The sequence below is a fragment of the Protobothrops mucrosquamatus genome, unplaced genomic scaffold, assembly GCF_001527695.2.
Source record: "Protobothrops mucrosquamatus isolate PMUCROS unplaced genomic scaffold, P.Mucros_1.0 scaffold_70, whole genome shotgun sequence".
Taxonomy (NCBI): Eukaryota; Metazoa; Chordata; class Lepidosauria; order Squamata; family Viperidae; genus Protobothrops; species Protobothrops mucrosquamatus.
In genome coordinates this window covers 187,543-205,042 of record NW_015386146.1, presented here as the reverse complement: position 1 = coordinate 205,042, position 17,500 = coordinate 187,543, and the positions used below count along the sequence as shown (strand labels likewise).

Genomic DNA, 17,500 nt, shown 5'->3' with positions numbered 1-17,500 from the left:
ATTCATTTAGATGATTTCACGGTGCCCGTAGATAAGGAGGTAAATTTTCTTTCCATTGTTCCTGTAATAAAATAACCTTAAAACCCAAAAGTGCTTTTTTTTTTTCCAAAAGGCAACTAAAACCATGACCTGGATGATTGAAAATCTCCATAAACATTTAAAAGTCAGTACAGGTGGTCCTCAATTTACGACCACAATTGAGCCGTAAATATATATATATACATAGAAAGTTTTTCAGACAGACCTCTTTGTCAGCAAAAAGAAATCTGAATATATATATATATTCAGATTTTTTTCTATATATATATAAAATTTACAATTCATAGGTGCTTGGTAAACAACGTGTTGTCTGGGTCCATTTGTTTTACTTAATAATAGTAGTAACAATAATAAAGTTGGAAGGAACCTTGGAGGTCATCTAGTCCAATCCCCAGCTCAGGCAGGAAACCCTATATACCATTTCGGACAAATGGCTGTCCAGTCTCTTCTTAAAAACTTCCAGTGTTGGAGCATTCACTGCTTCTGGAGGCAGGTTGTTCCACTGGTTAATTGTTCTAACTGTCAGGAAGTAATAATACACATTAATAATACACATTAAATTCCTAATCTCTACCCCGTTTTTCCAGCATTTGCGCCACAAATTTCTCTTACTAAGAGAAACAGTTAAGTGAGTTTTTCCCCATTTACAACTTACCTTGACACAGTTGTTCAAGTGAACCACTGCGGTGGTTAAGTTAGTAACCTAGTTGTTAAGTGTCATTGTAATTTCAAATGGTCACTAAATGAACGGTTAAGTCGAGGACTCCCTGTATTAAAAACCTGTATTAAAGAAACATTCACGTTCTTCGTTTACCGTGTTTTCCTATGTACATTCCAGGATCCTCCGGAAGAGATCTACACGGTGTTATCAGCGGAAGAGAAACAGCGTCTGGAAGACCTTCAGCTTTTTAAAAACAAAGAAAGTAGCGTTTCCATTGAGGTACGCTTCAAAACTTCATGTCTGTTCCGATTAATTCAGGCAAAAAAACTGTACAGTCAACGCAAATAATCTAGAAGGGGGTTTTCTAAGAAACTGCCTAGGCAGATGTGAGTCACAGAGTAGATGCAAAACTTGGAGGTGTGAGTTTTGGACAATATATTAGATATTAAGCCTGTAAGCAGTATTTATAAGGAAGAACACTGAATTTTGCCCTTTGAAATACAAGTCACAGTAAGGTACTTTGTTCCTACTATGGACCACCTGTGGATTCTGTTAGAAGACTTACAAAATGGATTTTCTGTTTTTGAGGGCGGGAAAAGATAGGCTGGGCTGTTTTAAGTCATTTTTTTATATGCATACATACACACACACACACACATACATATATAGAAGAGGAAAAGAAGAGGAAGGAATATCATATGCTCACCGCCTTGAGTTGTTTGTAAAAAAAACAACAATAAATTCCATTCAGTTTGTAAGCTCCCCACACTTCTTTTGCTTAGGGAAACGTGGTATAACTAGAGTATTTACTTGTTTTTGTTGTTGTTGTTACTGTGTTGCTGCGTAGGTAATTGAAGACACTAAAGAGAAAAGGACAATTATACACCAGGCTGTAAAATCTTTATTTCCAGGATTAGAGACCAAAACAGAGACCCAGGATGGGAAAAAGTGCATTGTGGCTTACCACGCAGCTGGGAAAAAATCCCTTGCAAGTGAGTTTTATTACTGCCATCATTTAAAACAAAAAGTGGGTTAGTCACCTGCTGAGAGCCTCTAATTAGTGAATCTTAATTATTTTGGACAGCCTTCCAGAGAAGTTGAGTAGAGGCTTCCGACATCCTACCAACTCAGCAGAATTAGAATTAAAGTGACTGTGACTCTTAAAAACAGCTACCTCTTTATAGTTCAGGCTGCTGGAGCTGCAAGTAGTTCTCGACTTACAGCTGTTCATTTAGTGACCGTTTTTCACATTTGTGACCACTGCGGGATCACGGGATCAAAATTCAGATACTTCGGCAACTCGCACGCCTTTATGACCGTTGCAGCGTCCCAGGGTCAGGTGACCCCCTTTTATGACCTTCCAAAGTCAATGGGGAAGCCAGACTTAGATCCGTTATAACAGTGGTTCTCAACCTGTGGGTCGGGACCCCATTTGGGGTCGATCGACCATTTCATGGGGGTCGCCAAGCAAGGCTGTCCGCCATTTTTTTGTCCGCCATTTTTTTTTGTCCGCCATTTTTTTTCCCTTTTCCGGCGGGTGCCTTACCTCCCTTGGGCTGGGCCAGCTGGTGGTCGGCCTGCTCCATCTCTGCCACTTGCCAGCTACGCCTCGGCCGGCGCAGGGGGCGGAACCATGCATGCGCGGTGCTCCCGGGCAGGGAAAGTCCTCGACTTACGACCGGTTGGGCAGTCCTCGACTTATGACCGGTTTAGTCTTCGACTTACGACCGGTTTAGTCCTCGACTTACGACCGCTTGGGGTCGCGGCATTAAAAAGGTTGAGAACCACTGCGTTATAACTTTAAAAGGATCCCTAAGCGGCGAGTCGTAAGTCGAGGACTCCCTGCATCGTCACAGTCACTAAAGAGCAAAGTCGCAGGATTTGAAACTTCCGTCAAAATGACAAAAGGCAGCATTGTATCGCCCTGACGTAAACTGGGCTGCTTTTTTTACCTAGGGGGTGACATCACCAAGGACATACACAGGGGCAAAACCACTATGCAACACTGCCTTTATCATTTGCCCACCCCCTGAGGGTACCTGTGCTTGCAATCTAAAACAGTGTTTCTCGACCTGTTTAGCTGGAGAAAAGCTTGGAGAAATATTGAGAAATAACTGGTCTAAAAGATATGATGGAAACAAAAAAAAGAGGGGAGGATTAGAAATTTGGAGGAGATACACTAAAGCAGGGGTAGTCAACCTTGGCTCTTTTATGACGCGTGGACTTCAACTCCCAGAATTCCTGAGCCAGTATGGCTCAGCTTGGAAACCTCTCCCTTTCCCCTCAGCGTGGCTGGCTCAGGAATTCTGGGAGTTGAAGTCCACGAGTCATAAAAGAGCCAAAGTTGCCTACCCCTGCACTAAAGCATCCGTTCTTAAACACCGGTCCATATTTTGATGGGAGAGGAAGCTATTGAAACAGTTAACAGAAAGCTTAATGAGGTTGGGAAGCCGAGCACCGAGAAATAAAAAGCCATTTTAATTTGCTGTCAATCTCTCTGCTTCGGGAGCAGAACATTTTACAAGCCACCATTCCAATTCTTTAAAGAGAAAAGACGTCTCAGCAAAATATATATATATATATATCATGATTTTGCTGAGTCTTTTTGGATTTGGATGGCTTCTTGTGCCTCTGAGCAGTAAATTGATCTTCCCAGCAGTCGGTCAATAACTTTTCTCTCAGGCTGCTTAACCAGGATAATCTTCAACAACGGCTATCCAAAAAACAGTAGCCATCTTAGTTCACAATGGCTTTTGGTGCTAGAATTTAGAACGATAATCACTTTCTATCTCATCCATCTTACTTGCCCTGCTTTAAAAATGTAGCATCTAAGCGCCTTCCACAAAATCAGTTACGTCGCCTAGTTAAGACAATTCCAAACAGAATTCCCAAAATATAAATATATCTTGGGGCAAATGTAATTGTGTCTTGCATAGAGTATATAAAGCTGTCTGCATGCATTTGCATGGAGCATGCACGTTTACAGATGGAAACCAAATCTTAAAATCATGCTCTCCGTCTTCTGTAGCTCACCCGTAGGAGAAAAATGCATGGGTCAGCTTTGGGAATGTGACATTGTAAAATGTAAGGGCCCTCAGACACGCCTACATTTTCCCCCGTGTTCACTGGAATAAACAAGATCAATACTTGGATTAAATAGGCTGTCTCTGTTTTGAACTGAAATTCTGTATGACGTCCCTGGAATGCTTAATCTTTGAGTATGTCTAGCTTAGCGATGAAGTAAAGGTGACAAGAGAGCCTTCTAATATTTGAGGGGCTGTCACAGAGAAAAGGGGATCGACCGATTTTCCAAAGGACCTGAGGGCAGGACAAGAAGTAACTGATGGAAGCTTACCAAGGAGAGAACCAACCTAGAACTGAGGAGAAATTTCCTGAACAATTAACCAGTGGAACTACTTGCCTCCAGAAGTTGTGGGTTGCTCCATCACGGGAGGTTTTCAAGAAGAGATTGGACAGCCCTTTGTCCAGAATGATATAAGGTCTGCTGCTTCAGGGGGATGGACTAGAAGACCTCCAAGGTCCCCTTCCAACTCTTATTATTCGGTATTCTGGAATGCCCTCAGTGTTCTTTGTTGTGCGTTTAGCCGAAGTTGTCCATTCCTTCCTTGTGCCCTTGCACGTTTCATTGTGTGGCTGTCCACACAGCTGTCGGTCGCCATGTTAACTGCTGGAATGCTCCAGTCATCTACAGCATACAAACCATAACCTTGCATGTTTCCGTCTGAAACTCTTCAGTAGCTAAACAGACGTAAAATGAAACCTTGCTCTTTTTGTGCTCTTTATCCTATGCCTGTGATCAGAGGCCAGGACATCAACAGGTAAGGGGATGCTGGCGTTTCATCGAAGCCGAAAATGAAACGCCACTCAAAGTAATGATAATTTAGAGAAGTTAAAGAGTTGAAGGATTTGAAGAATCCTTCAACTCTTTAACTTCCAACACTGGAAGTTTTTAAGAAGAGGCTGGACAGCCATTTGTCCGAAATGGTATAGGGTTTCCTGCCTGAGCAAGGGGTTGGATGACCTCCAAGGTCCCTTCCAACTTATTATTATTATTATTATTATTATTATTATTATTATTATTATTATTATTATTATTATTGATCATCGCACAGTCAGCCAGATGTTCAGACTGGATTTGGCATTTTTGTCTACCTATCAAGTCCTTATCAAGGACCTGGGATAGGCAGATGTGGAGGTTTAAGGATATTACAGATCTCGTTGCAGGATGGAAGCAGTTCCTAGTAAGGCCGCCTTTTGCAATTGACTAATGGCGAATTTGTCGATGCCGATGGTGTTCAAGTGGTGCTCCAGTTGTTTACTTGAACACCATTGGCATTGACAAATTCACCATTAGTCTATTATTATTATTATTATTATTATTATTATTATTGATCATCGCACAGTCAGCCAGATGTTCAGACTGGATTTGGCATTTTTGTCTACCTATCAAGTCCTTATCAAGGACCTGGGATAGGCAGATGTGGATGTTTGATGGTATTACAGATCTCGTCGCAGGATGGAAGTGGTTCCTAGTAAGGCTGCCTTTTGCAATTGACTAATGGCGAATTTGTCTATTATTATTATTATTATTATTATTATTATTATTATTATTATTATTATTATTATTATTATTATTATTATTATTATTATTATTATTATTATTATTATTATTATTATTATATAACAAAGATAAATGTACGTGCAGTCCAGGACTTCCCACTTTCATTCAGAAGTAAACTTTTTCACTCTTAATTTACATTTAGATACATGTACGTTACTTAAACAAATGTAAGAAAACAGCTGCAGCTTAGGAATTAAATTAGAACTAAGATTTACATGTAATAAATAGCATCATCCTTGGGATTAATGTATATAGTTCTTTAATAAGAAGAATTTTGATCTTTCACAAAGCAGCTGCTGAAAAATAATTGGGAATCAAAGGCCAAGGACTTCCACTACCTCTTTTACAGAACGTAGTGGTAAATTCTTCATCATTTTAATATAATATATATTATAAGAACATATATCGTTTTCAGTTTAAAATGTCTAATCTATATACTTGGAAGATGAGAAAATGTAGTTGCCCCGCGGGCGCATTTACATCAAAATCCACGCTGCAAACAGCATCCATATTTAAACAGTAGTTTTATAGCGTTGACACCTCAGCTTTCAATGTGCTTTAGGTAATAATCAAATTATAGCAAGGAAAATGAATGGCATTTAAGCAGACGTTTAAGTCCCATCTGATAATCTGTTGCCATCTCTTACCCTATAATTTGGCTCCTATTTCGAGGTGCTTTAATTCAGGAGACTTTATTTCATGTTAATTAAGGGAGAAGTAATTGTTAGCTCACAGGCAGTGTCAAATAATGGTCTGGCACATTAAGCATAATGTCTAGGCTAGCGCATTTGCTTCTCCTGTTGGAAGAGCTGACGGAAAGCGACTGATCTAAAGGAGTTCAGTGCCACATCATAGTTTGATCTTATGCCTGAATGGATCCCAGTCATTTGTGGAAAAACCACCTGGCGAATTTAACCTGAGGGGCTGAAACTGAATTTCTTGCATTCGGTCCCAATTCAGTATATTAAAGAACTTTGCATCCCATTGGGTAACTGTAAGGTATAGGGTACACTAGCTAGCCATTACACTGCTACCTCGGTACTCGTTAATTGGTTCCGGGAGGCACAATGAGTACATAAAACAATGAGTACCAAACAGATTTTTTTCCCATAAGGAATAATGTAGTGAGTCACAAGGCAACTGATAACGACAAGTTCTAGCTTGTGCATTGAGTAGCAAACACACTATGAATACTGGGACAAAATGTTCATGTCAAAATGCATCAAGTATCAAATGGGATGAGTTTCAAAGCCGTTGAGTATCAAGGTACCAAAATATAGAGATAGATAGATAGATAGATAGATAGATAGATAGATAGATAGATAGATAGATAGATAGATAGATAGATAGATAGATAGATAGATAGATAGATAGATAGATAGATAGATAGATAGATAGATGATAGATAGAGAATTTGAAAAATGGCTTTATCCAAAATTATTATACTAGTGATTATTTTGGTGTTCCTCCTTATATCATTGCTTTTGAACATGCTACAGTTGTCTGTCTTAGTCTTTTACACTCTGGGGGTCTTCCAAAATTGCTGGAACTATAATTCCCAATATTCCATCACCGCCAGGTTGGACAATTTGTGATGGTATCCTTGGGCCATAACTGGCTTGTTAGACAAGTGTGTTTTATTGTGGGGCAGTTCATATACAGATAATAAATGCAATATATATGCCAATGTTTTTCAACCGTGGCCACTTGAAGATGAGTGGACTTCAACTCCCAGAATTCCCCAGCCAGCATGCTTGGCTGGGGAATTCTGGGAGTTGACGTCCGCTCATCTTCAAGTGGCCATGGTTGAAAAACACTGTTTATAAACCAAAAAAAAATGCTGACGAATATCTCTTTTTCTGTGAGGCAAATGTCACCCCCCACCCGCCCAATTCAGGATGCAGATGGCACCCCCAGGATTTGCAAACAAACTTTGTTAGGTAAAGCTTGGCATTTTTCACGCATTAACATTTTGCGCCTTTCGTATTTTATTTGCAAAAGATCCTAGGAAGCATTCCTGGCCCAAGTCCAGGGGAAATTACTGCCATTTTGTCTTATACAAAGAAAACAAGGACACCATGGACGCCATCAACGTGCTCTCCAAATATTTAAGGTGAGTCGTATTTGGGGAAAAGAAAGAGAGAGACTCATTTTTGAGATACTTTATTTACTACATTTATATGCCGCCCGTTTCTATCAAACGACGCTGTCATGATCCTCGTTTGTAGCAGACGGTAGAAATGTCCTGCCTTAAATCTAACAAACAAAATGGAGGCTGGCTGAGGAATTCTGGGAGTCGAAGTCCACAAGTCATAAAAGGGCCAAGTTTGAAGACCCCTGTCTTAAATCTAACAAACAAAATGGAGGCTGGCTGAGGAATTCTGGGAGTTGAAGTCCACAAGTCATAAAAGGGCCACGTTTGAAGACCCCTGCACTAAATGAATGGTTGTAAGTCAAGGACAACAGGGATCAAATAAGCCATTGACGTTTAAAGATGGATCCTTTTTTTAACCTTTGATAACTTTAAGACGTGTGGAGTTCAGCGCTCAGAATTTCCCCACCCATTGGAAATCCGCCCGTTTTAAAATTGCCAAGATCTAGGAACAGGGCTTTAGGGCGTAACTGGTTTTAAATAAAACACAGTGTATGCAAATGATACTTTAGGAATTTTATTTCACCCCCCATAATTTGTTCCAGCTAAACAAGTTTCTTTTTCTTTCTTTACAGAGTTAAGCCAACCATATTTTCTTACATGGGAACCAAAGACAAAAGAGCTATTACAGTTCAAAAGATAGCTGTTCTGAAGTAAGTATAAAAAAAAAAAGAAGAATAATGTTGAATTAATCTGGTTCAAATATTGATTTTTTTCGACAGTGGGATCCAGGGCTGCAAAATCCGGGGCAGATTGGATCGTGATATTGAGTTGGCCCTTTGAGTTGCGTTCAGAAAGCGCTGAAGTGAGATGAAAGGATGAAGAATTTCACATTTACTAAATATATGTGGAAGAAACGGTCAGGAATGGCTTCAACGTTAGTGAAGTTGAACAGTTTAGCATTTTAACTACGCGCAAGAATGTGCAACATGCATAATCTTTTTAAATGACCAGAGAGCCACCTGTGTCCGGTTTTATTTTTGCAGATGGTCCTTGATTTACGACTGTCATAGAGCCAGACATTAACAATCGTAAGTTGTGCTGATTGTTAAACGTACAACTTTTGCTGAGGTCCTTAAGCAAATCGCCATGACTGTTAAGCAGATCTGTCGTTAAGCTAACACGGCAATTGTTCAGCCAACTTGTTGCCTGCAATGGGTGGGTTTTTTGGTTTTTTTTGCCAGAAATTGGACTTTTTTTTGCCAGTTACTGGCCCCAAAAAATAATAATAATAATTGTAAAACAAAATCACGGGAGTGTAGGATGCTGTCTGTAAATGCAGGCCGGTTTTCCAATGGCTCAAAATGTCACCATGTGACCCCAGATGGGTAGTCATGCGGTTGTAAGTATCCTTTTGGGGGGTTGATCATGACTTTAAAGCAGGGGTAGTCAACCTTGGCTCTTTTATGACTCGTGGACTTCAACTCCCAGAATTCCTGAGCCAGCATAGCTGGCTCAGGAATTCTGGGAGTTGAAGTCCACGAGTCATAAAAGAGCCAAGGTTGACTACCCCTGCTTTAAACAGTCAGTAAGTAATCGATAACTACCTATATTAAGTTAAACTGGGTGAAAAAATAATCAGTGTGTGTATTTAGTACAGGGGTCTTCAAATGTGGCCCTTTTATGACTTGTGGACTTCAACTCCCAGAATTCCTCAGCCAGCGTGCCTGGCTGAGGAATTCTGGGAGTTGAAGTCCACAAGCAGGGCTCTTCAAACTTGGTCCTTTTATGAGTTGTGGACTTCAACTCCCAGAATTCCTCAGCCAGGCACGCTGGCTGAGGAATTCTGGGAGTTGAAGTCCACAAGTCACAAAAGGACCAAGTTTGAAGACCCCCGGTTTAGTAGCTATACTGACATTTTGTTAACATCTTGAAAATTGAGTTGTCTAGGAAAAATAACTCTTGCCTGGCCTTTCCTTCTTCCAGCGAACCTCAGGAGGAATTGGAAAGACATAATTTCATTTTCACCAGCAGAATAATAAGAGTTGGAAGGGACCTTGGAGGTCTTCTAGTCCAACCCCCTGCTCAAGCAAGAGATCCTGTACCGTTTCATACAAACAGCTGTCCAATCTCTTCTTAAAAGCCTCCAGGAACAAAAAAACGTAGCTTACTTATGAAGTCTTGGTTTAATAAAACAGAAACAGAATATTCCAATGTCTTCCTCACAGTCATGATGCAGAAGAGCCGAAAAAAACACCGAAGCTTAAGATCTATTACAGATTCTTCCACTTGTTTAGTTTGGAGTAAATGATCTCTGGGGGAAAGTAATAGTTTTACCTATAAAACTCTTTATTCTCTGTTTTGTTTTCTTTTCTTTTATAGAATCACCGCACAGAGACTAGCTCATTTAAATAAATGCTTAATGAACTGCAAGCTTGGAAACTTCAGTTACAAGAATCACCCCCTGAAATTGGGAGAATTGCAAGGAAATCATTTCACAGTGGGTCTTAGGTAAAAACGCTCTATTTCCATGTTTCTTAGAAGTCTCTGACCTGGGAAAGGTGGAATAAATCTCCTTAACTAGCCTTGAAATTGCTCTCTGTTGCATAGGTTAGAAATCCATTTGCATGAGAAAGGGCCCTAAAAAAGAATCTCCAGTTGTACTGATTCAACAAAATACTTGTTCATTTCCTTTTTTCTGGAGAATAAATCAAATTAAATAAAGAGGATTAGCCTTGTAGCACCATCCAGATTTTCACTGTGTTGCCTGTATCCCAAATATATAAACATATTTATGTTTGGTATGGATCCAGATTAATTGGTTAAACTTGAGATCCATAGAGCTTAGTGGAACTAAAAGCAACTCACTAACATTTTCTGGATGTAGCTCTCTGTTTTTAAAACACTTCGCACTATTTTTCAATAAACCCACCATCTGTTTAAGTTCAGCAACCTTGGTGTCCACATTGGTTAACTCTGACTCGTTTCTAAATCATCAGACTAAATGAATGACATTTGTTTTAAGCTATTTCTCCCCATTTCCCTCACGTATCATTTTTTTAAATTTGTATTAGAAATATAACAGGGACTGATGGTGAAGTTCAGCAAGCTATGCAGTCCCTCAAGGAAATTGGATTTATTAATTATTACGGCATGCAGAGATTTGGAACTACAGCTATTCCTACATTCCAAGTGGGAAGGTAAGCTGCTTTGTTTTGTACACATAAACCTCTGAGCTCTGATCTGATAAAAACCCAACAACATATAAGTAGGTCAGGGCTACTTTTATTATAGCACAGGTAATCAATCAGCCAATCAAAGTAGAGCTGGAAGGCACCTTGGAGGTCTTCTAGTCCAGCCCCTGCTCAAGCAGGAGAACCTATACCATCTCAGACAGGTGAATGTCCAGTCTCTTCTTAAAAATCTCCAGTGATGGAGCACCCACAACATCTGGTGGCAAGCCATTCCACTGGTTAATTGTCCTCACTGTTAGGAAGTTTCTCCTTAATTCCAGGTTGCTTCTTTCAACTTACTTAACCCTTGACTTACGACCACAGTTGAGGCCAAAATTTTCCTTGCTAAGCCAGACAGTCCTTAAGTGAGTGTTGCCTCCATTTTCTTGCCACAGTTGTTAAGTAAATCCCTGCAGTTGTTAAATTAGCAACGCAATTGTTCAGCGGATCTGGCTTCCCCATTGACGCCTGACTCCGGGACACTGCAACCGTCGCGAATACATGCCAGTTTCCAAGCATCTGAATTTTGATCACGTGACCGTGGAGATGCTGCAACGGTTGTCAGTGTGTAAAAATTGTCACGAGGCACTTTTTTATCAGCGCGTCGTAACTTCAAATGGTCACTAAATTAATGATGATAAGTTGAGGAGTGCCTGTATTCTGTCAATAGGATAGTCTATCATAGTCTATTATAGAACCACAAACTTTAGTAAAAAAAAAAAAAAAAATGCACCGGGCGTCCAGAACCTAACATGATTCTTGCATCCCCTTTTGGGGAAATAAATGCAGTCATAATTTTTGTATAAAAGGGAGCTGTATGGCTTCAGTGAGCTATATGCAATGCTAACCTACAGTGAATTGAATTGTAACTTAATAAACTAACCCAATTTTCTGGGCTTACACAATATACTTAAATTAATCGTGGGTCTGCATGTGTGCCTTACCCTAGGCCAGGGGTAGGCAACCTTGGCTCTTTTATGACTCGTGGACTTCAACTCCCAGAATTACTGAGCCAGCCATGCTGAGGGGAAAGGGGGAAGTTTCCAAGCTGAGCCATGCTGGCTCAGGAATTCTGGGAGTTGAAGTCCACGAGTCATAAAGCGGCCTAGGCTAGGCCAGAAGTAGGCAACCTTGGCCCTTTTATGACTCGTGGACTTCAACTCCCAGAGTTCCTGAGCCAGCCACGCTGAGGGGAAAGGGAGAGGTTTCCAAGCTGAGCCATGCTGGCTCAGGAATTCTGGGAGTTGAAGTCCACCAGTCATAAAGAGCCAAGGTTGCCTACCCCTGCCCTAGGCTGTTCACTAACCCGTACTTCAGGGTTTCACGTCGGCATAAATTTTAAAAAGTAAGCATTGCAGATTAGATCTCTTCTGTTTGTTGGCTTTAGCATAATGTTTTCTTTTGATCATACAGTCCAGTCTGAAAAAAAAAATGTGCTTGGATTTTTAGAGCTATCCTGCAGAGCAACTGGAACGAAGCCATCGATTTGATACTCAAGCCACGTCCAGGAGGCAAGTATTATATTGGAAAATGATTTGGAGGAAGAGTAATAACCTGGTTTTAAAAAAAGCTAGCTGCGATGTCGCTGGCCGATTTAAAAAATCTTGCTTTTTTTTCTGTCCAAATTTGTTAACAGTTGAAAGGGGTTCCTTGGTAAAATGTCGGGAAGAATGGGCGAGGACGAAAGATCCCGCCGCAGCCTTCAAAACACTGCTGAACAAAAGATGTGTGGAAGGGCAGCTACTGTGGGGGCTTTCTAAATACGGACCGAAAAATATAGTCTCTGCATTTAACATGGTAAGTAAGTTGTTGTTGTTGTTTTTTGTACACCCAGGTCAGTGTTTAGAGCGGAGTTTGAAGGCTCTTTCTGGACAGGCTGAGAAAACACCAAGGATGGGCAGAAATTAAGATGTATTTAACTCAGAAAGACTTTTCTCTGATCATCACCTTGTGACTTTGGTTCCCAAATGAAATCTAGCTCTTTTAGATGGAGACTGAAGGAAACTTTACCAAAAGGAATAGTGTAGGGCCAAAAGATTTTTTTAAATAATTTAAATAAACTAATGGTTTGGGATGCAGTTAAAACTTTGATTAGAGGTTATTTTATACAGCTATAATCTAACCCAGGGGTAGGCAACCTTGGCTTTTTTATGACTTGTGGACTTCAACTCCCAGAATTCCTGAGCCAGCCATGCTGAGGAGAAATGGAGAGGTTTTCATGCTGAGCCATGCCGGCTCAGGAATTCTGGGAGTTGAAGTCCACGAGTCATCAAAGAGCCAAGATTGCCTACCCCTGATCTAACCCATAATGTATACTGGTAATCCTCAACTTACAACTACAAAGGAGCCCAAACTTTCTGTTGTTAAGAGAGACATTTGTTAAGTGAGTTTTGCCCCATTTTACGACGTTTCTTGCCTCCGTTGTTAAGTGGATCACTGCAGTTGATAAGTTAGTAAGCTGGTTGTTAAGTGAACCCGGCTACCCCCGTTGACTTTGCTTGTCAGAAGGTCGCAAAAAGGGATCGCGTGACCTTAGGACACAGCGACCGTCGTAAGTATGAATCGGGTACCAAGCGTCTGAATTTTGATCACATGATCCTGGGGACGCTGGAAAGGTCATAACTGTGAAAGACAGTCATAAGTCCCCCATTGTAACTTTGAACGTCACAAAATGAACTACTGTAAGTCAAGGACTACCTCAATATAACTTCTTGAATTCCTCAAGATCTTACAAAATGGGACTACATGTTTCCATCATAACGTGTACCGTAGTATTATGTGCTCCTTTTACATATTTTTACTACTATTAATCCATGCACTCTATGCCATGCGCTAAATAAATAAATATGACTTAAAGAGAAGAGAAAGACAGGGTACTTTGGCTGAGTTGGAAAGAAAAGAACTAAATATTTGGTAAATATTATTGTGAATTCTCAAAACATGAGTCTTTACTGTAACTAAATGTAAAATCTAACTCAAACATCTTATAGCCTTTGTTTGTTTGCTGTTATTATATTGGGAAAGAGATTCAATCTGAGGCAAATTCAATTTGATATTCAGATTAGATTTTCTGCAGGAAATACACTGTTATTCATTGTTACCGGAGATGTGTTTATCTGTTTATGTGGCTTCTGTTTTAAATACATTCTTGCTGCATTCCTGTATTTGATTACAGGTATCCTATTTGATACAGGACACTGATTAAAAACAAATCAGGAAATAAAGTGAAGTACATGCAGCAAAGAATGGTGATGGTCCTTTTCTGTTACAGATAACAAGAAATTATCGTTTGATGTACATTCATAGCTACCAGAGTTATGTCTGGAACAACATGGTGAGCGAAAGAATAGAAGAATATGGGCTGAGAGCAGTTCCAGGGGATCTGATACTCAAAGGAGGTAAAATATTAACAAGGCTTCACCATGCAGATCATGTTCTTTTTCCTCTAATTTCCAACGAAAGCTTCCTCTGACTTTATAAGGACTCAAATTTTGCAGCCTAGCCTATTGGGGGGGAGTCTGGCCATTGAAAGTGTGTCAGGTTTGCTAATAGGCCTGTTGTTTAGCGAGACGTTGTTCCTCAAGGAGAGAAACAATCTACTGTAGAACTGAGGAGAAACTTCCTGACAGTTAGAACAATTAACCAGTGGAACGACCTGCCACCAGAAACGGTGAATGCTCCAACATTGGAAAGCCATTTGTCTGAAATGGTATAGGGCAGGGGTAGGCAACCTTGGTTCTTTTATGACTCGTGGACTTCAACTCCCAGAATTCCTGAGCCAGCCACGCTGAGGGGAAAGGGAGAGGTTTCCAAGCTGAGCCATGCTGGCTGAGGAATTCTGGGAGTTGAAGTCTGCGAGTCATAAAAGAGCCAAGGTTGCCTACCCCTGGTATAGGGATTCCTGCCTGAGTAGCGGGTTGGACTAAATGACCTCCAAGATCCCTTCCAACTTTTTTTTATTATTATTATTATTATTATTATTATTATTATTATTATTATTATTACGTTGCCCCATTTTATAACTTTCCTTGCCACAATGGTTAAATGAATCACCGCCGTTCTCAAGCTAGTAGCACGGCCGTTAAGCGAATCTGGCTTCCCCATTCACTTTTCTTGTCAGAAGATGGCAAAAAAAAGTGATCACGTGACGCCGGGAACGCTGCAACCGTCATAAATACCTGCCAGTTGCCGAGAGTCTGAATTTTGGATCACGTGACCCTGAGGATGCTGCAAGGGTCATAAGTTTGAGAATTTTTTTCAGTGCCGTTGTTAACTTTGGGGTCACTAAATGAACGGTTATAAATCGAGGATTTCCTGTATTGTAAGAAACTCACCATACAGGCTGCCTTCCCTCGGGAATCAGTAGATAAGGCTTCACTCGTCTGATCTGTGACATTTTCTCCCACGGAGTGATCCCATGTTGACATGCCTCTCCTTTGATCAGTGGTTCCCACCACATCCTGCAAAGGTGGGTCAGAAGGAAAAGGAGTTATTATCAGGGTTAGGATGGAGCCACTTCCATAACCTGTCGATCTGGTTCAGAGGACACGCAGGGCATCCACTGCAACATTAATCCATACATTGGGATTATGTAAACAAGTAACTAGAATGAGGGCAGTTAATCTGGGTCTGTTATTCTGTGTTAGCCAATCTTGACCAGTTCTTCATTCAGATTGTATTTGCTTTTCCTTTTTTCCCCCCAATTTTAATTAGTTTTATTCATTCATAACACAAAATGCAAAAATACCAAAGGGGGCAAGAGTAGAAAAAGGGAAACCAAAAAAAGGTGCGAAGAAGGGGAGGGAAGAAACAAAAAAGCATTGACTTCTGACTCGGTGGCAGTAAAATCCGACGTTAAAATCAAATCTCAGCTTTTTACATTTCTATAGTAAGAGGCACTAGCCATTTCTGTATCGGCAAACCGAGCGGTCAGACCCCAAATCAGGATAGCATTTTTTTCCCACCTCAAGCACAAAGTTCAGAACCGGTTTCCAAGTAGAAACTAAAGGACTTAACGTTCTTTTCTTTTATCAGCACAGTACACTTGTCCATCTCTGCTAATCCCATCAGCTTTTGTAACCCTTCATCCATGGGGGGAATCGAGGCATCCTTCCACTTTTGTGCACAGAGCAATCTCGCTGCCGTCACCATATATAAAATCAGAGTTCCATTTTTTTTCCCCAGTTCTCTTTCCATTAGGCCCAGAAGGAAAGGGTTAAGGTTAGGGTCTTTCTTTTTTAAAAAATAAAAATAAAAATTGGCTTCTCTTGAAGGGTCTCTGTTCTGATCTAGCTTTTGAAGGAGGTTTTTTTCGAAAAAGGAAAGGGTTCGGAGGCTTGAAAAAAAACAATATACTATGAGAAAACTTCTCTTTTTGCTTTAAGGCACAGCTGTCCATATTGAAGAAGGGGATGTCGACAATTACACCATCCATGACATTGTGATGCCGCTGCCTGGTTTTGATGTGATTTATCCAAAGCATAAAAGTAAGAGTTTTGCTCAGAAATATCTCCTACTTGAGTAACAACCCAAAGGGAGAAAATAGAGGAATAAACCAGTCGACAATGCAAGTGTGGCATTCATAATTTTCAGTAGGGTGTATAAATTTGTATTAACTCTCATGTATGGAAAAGCTTTAATTGAGTTTATTTATTGTATTTATTTGTTAGTTAATCAAGATTTATATGGCCACCCATCTCATGGAAAAAATGACACTGGGCTGCATGCAAAAATTCAAAATTGCCTTTGAAATCTGACAGCTACTTCATACTAACTCTTGATTAATTCAGTGGATTTTTCAACTATGATAATACCTACCTACCGATATTGGTAAATGAAAATGAAAAAAAAAATCATTTTTCAATATCAGTATTATAATAGTTGTAATCTAACAAAAAAATAAAACTGAGAAAAGAGAATATTTGTAGCTCAAGTTGAATTGTGGCGCTCTTTGAGCTTGATGGTTTTATGGCAGACGTTTCATTACCATACTAGGTAACGGCATCAGCAGTGATGATGTTACCTAATTTGGTAATGAAATGTCAGCAAGAAAAGAACCCAGCTCAGAGAGCACTAAGGCCCCCCACGAAAACAAAAGTCAACTGGGCACTAAAAAGATTGCATTTCTACGGTGGAAGGGAGATGTTTCAGCATGAATGTGAAGATAATATTTTTTAAAAAATTGCGTATTATAGTGCAGCATCTGTCCTTTTTTTTTTTTTTTTTTGACAGTTGGGGAAAGCTACAAGGAAATGCTAGTTAGTGACAACTTGGATATCAATAACATGAAGCACAAAATTCGAGACTACTCATTGTCTGGGGCTTACCGGAAGATTATTATCCGACCTCAGAGTGTGAGCTGGTAAGTAAAAAAAATACAGGGAAGTCTAATTTATTCAGGATTATATATGCATGTTCCTGTTCACTCACCCTCATTCTTTTTGTTTGGACATCTCTAGTGCTCTGAGGATTTTATTTCTTAGGTTAGGCCAGGGGTAGGCAACCTTGGCTCTTTTGTGACTCGTGGACTTCAACTCCCAGAATTCCTCAGCCAGCCATGCTGAGGGGAAAGGGAGAGGTTTCCAAGCTGAGCCATGCTGGCTGAGGAATTCTGGGAGTTGAAGTCCGCAAGTCATGAAGGGGCCATAGTTTCCCCCATGCTGGCTGAGGAATTCTGGGAGTTGAAGTCCCCAAGTCATGAAGGAGCCATAGTTCCCCCATGCTGGCTGAGGAATTCTGGGAGTTGAAGTCCCCAAGTCATGAAGGGGCCATAGTTCCCCCATGCTGGCTGAGGAATTCTGGGAGTTGAAGTCCCCAAGTCATGAAGGGGCCAT

The 17,500-nt window shown here is 40.4% G+C and overlaps 1 protein-coding gene across 1 annotated transcript in view; it reads left to right on the top strand.

Annotated features, from left to right (window-relative positions):
* PUS7 (pseudouridine synthase 7) overlaps window positions 1-17,500 on the top strand; it is a 20,872-nt gene that overhangs the window by 1,410 nt on the left and 1,962 nt on the right. Inside the window, exons 2-13 of the mRNA XM_015813660.2 lie at window positions 1-39; window positions 878-979; window positions 1,548-1,692; window positions 7,344-7,455; window positions 8,070-8,147; window positions 9,817-9,945; window positions 10,509-10,634; window positions 12,117-12,178; window positions 12,304-12,464; window positions 13,939-14,065; window positions 16,052-16,153; window positions 16,899-17,028. The exon at window positions 1-39 is cut by the window's left edge and continues 46 nt beyond it. Of these exons, the coding sequence (XP_015669146.1) occupies window positions 1-39; window positions 878-979; window positions 1,548-1,692; window positions 7,344-7,455; window positions 8,070-8,147; window positions 9,817-9,945; window positions 10,509-10,634; window positions 12,117-12,178; window positions 12,304-12,464; window positions 13,939-14,065; window positions 16,052-16,153; window positions 16,899-17,028 (1,313 nt within the window). The remainder of the gene's footprint in view (window positions 40-877; window positions 980-1,547; window positions 1,693-7,343; window positions 7,456-8,069; window positions 8,148-9,816; window positions 9,946-10,508; window positions 10,635-12,116; window positions 12,179-12,303; window positions 12,465-13,938; window positions 14,066-16,051; window positions 16,154-16,898; window positions 17,029-17,500) is intronic.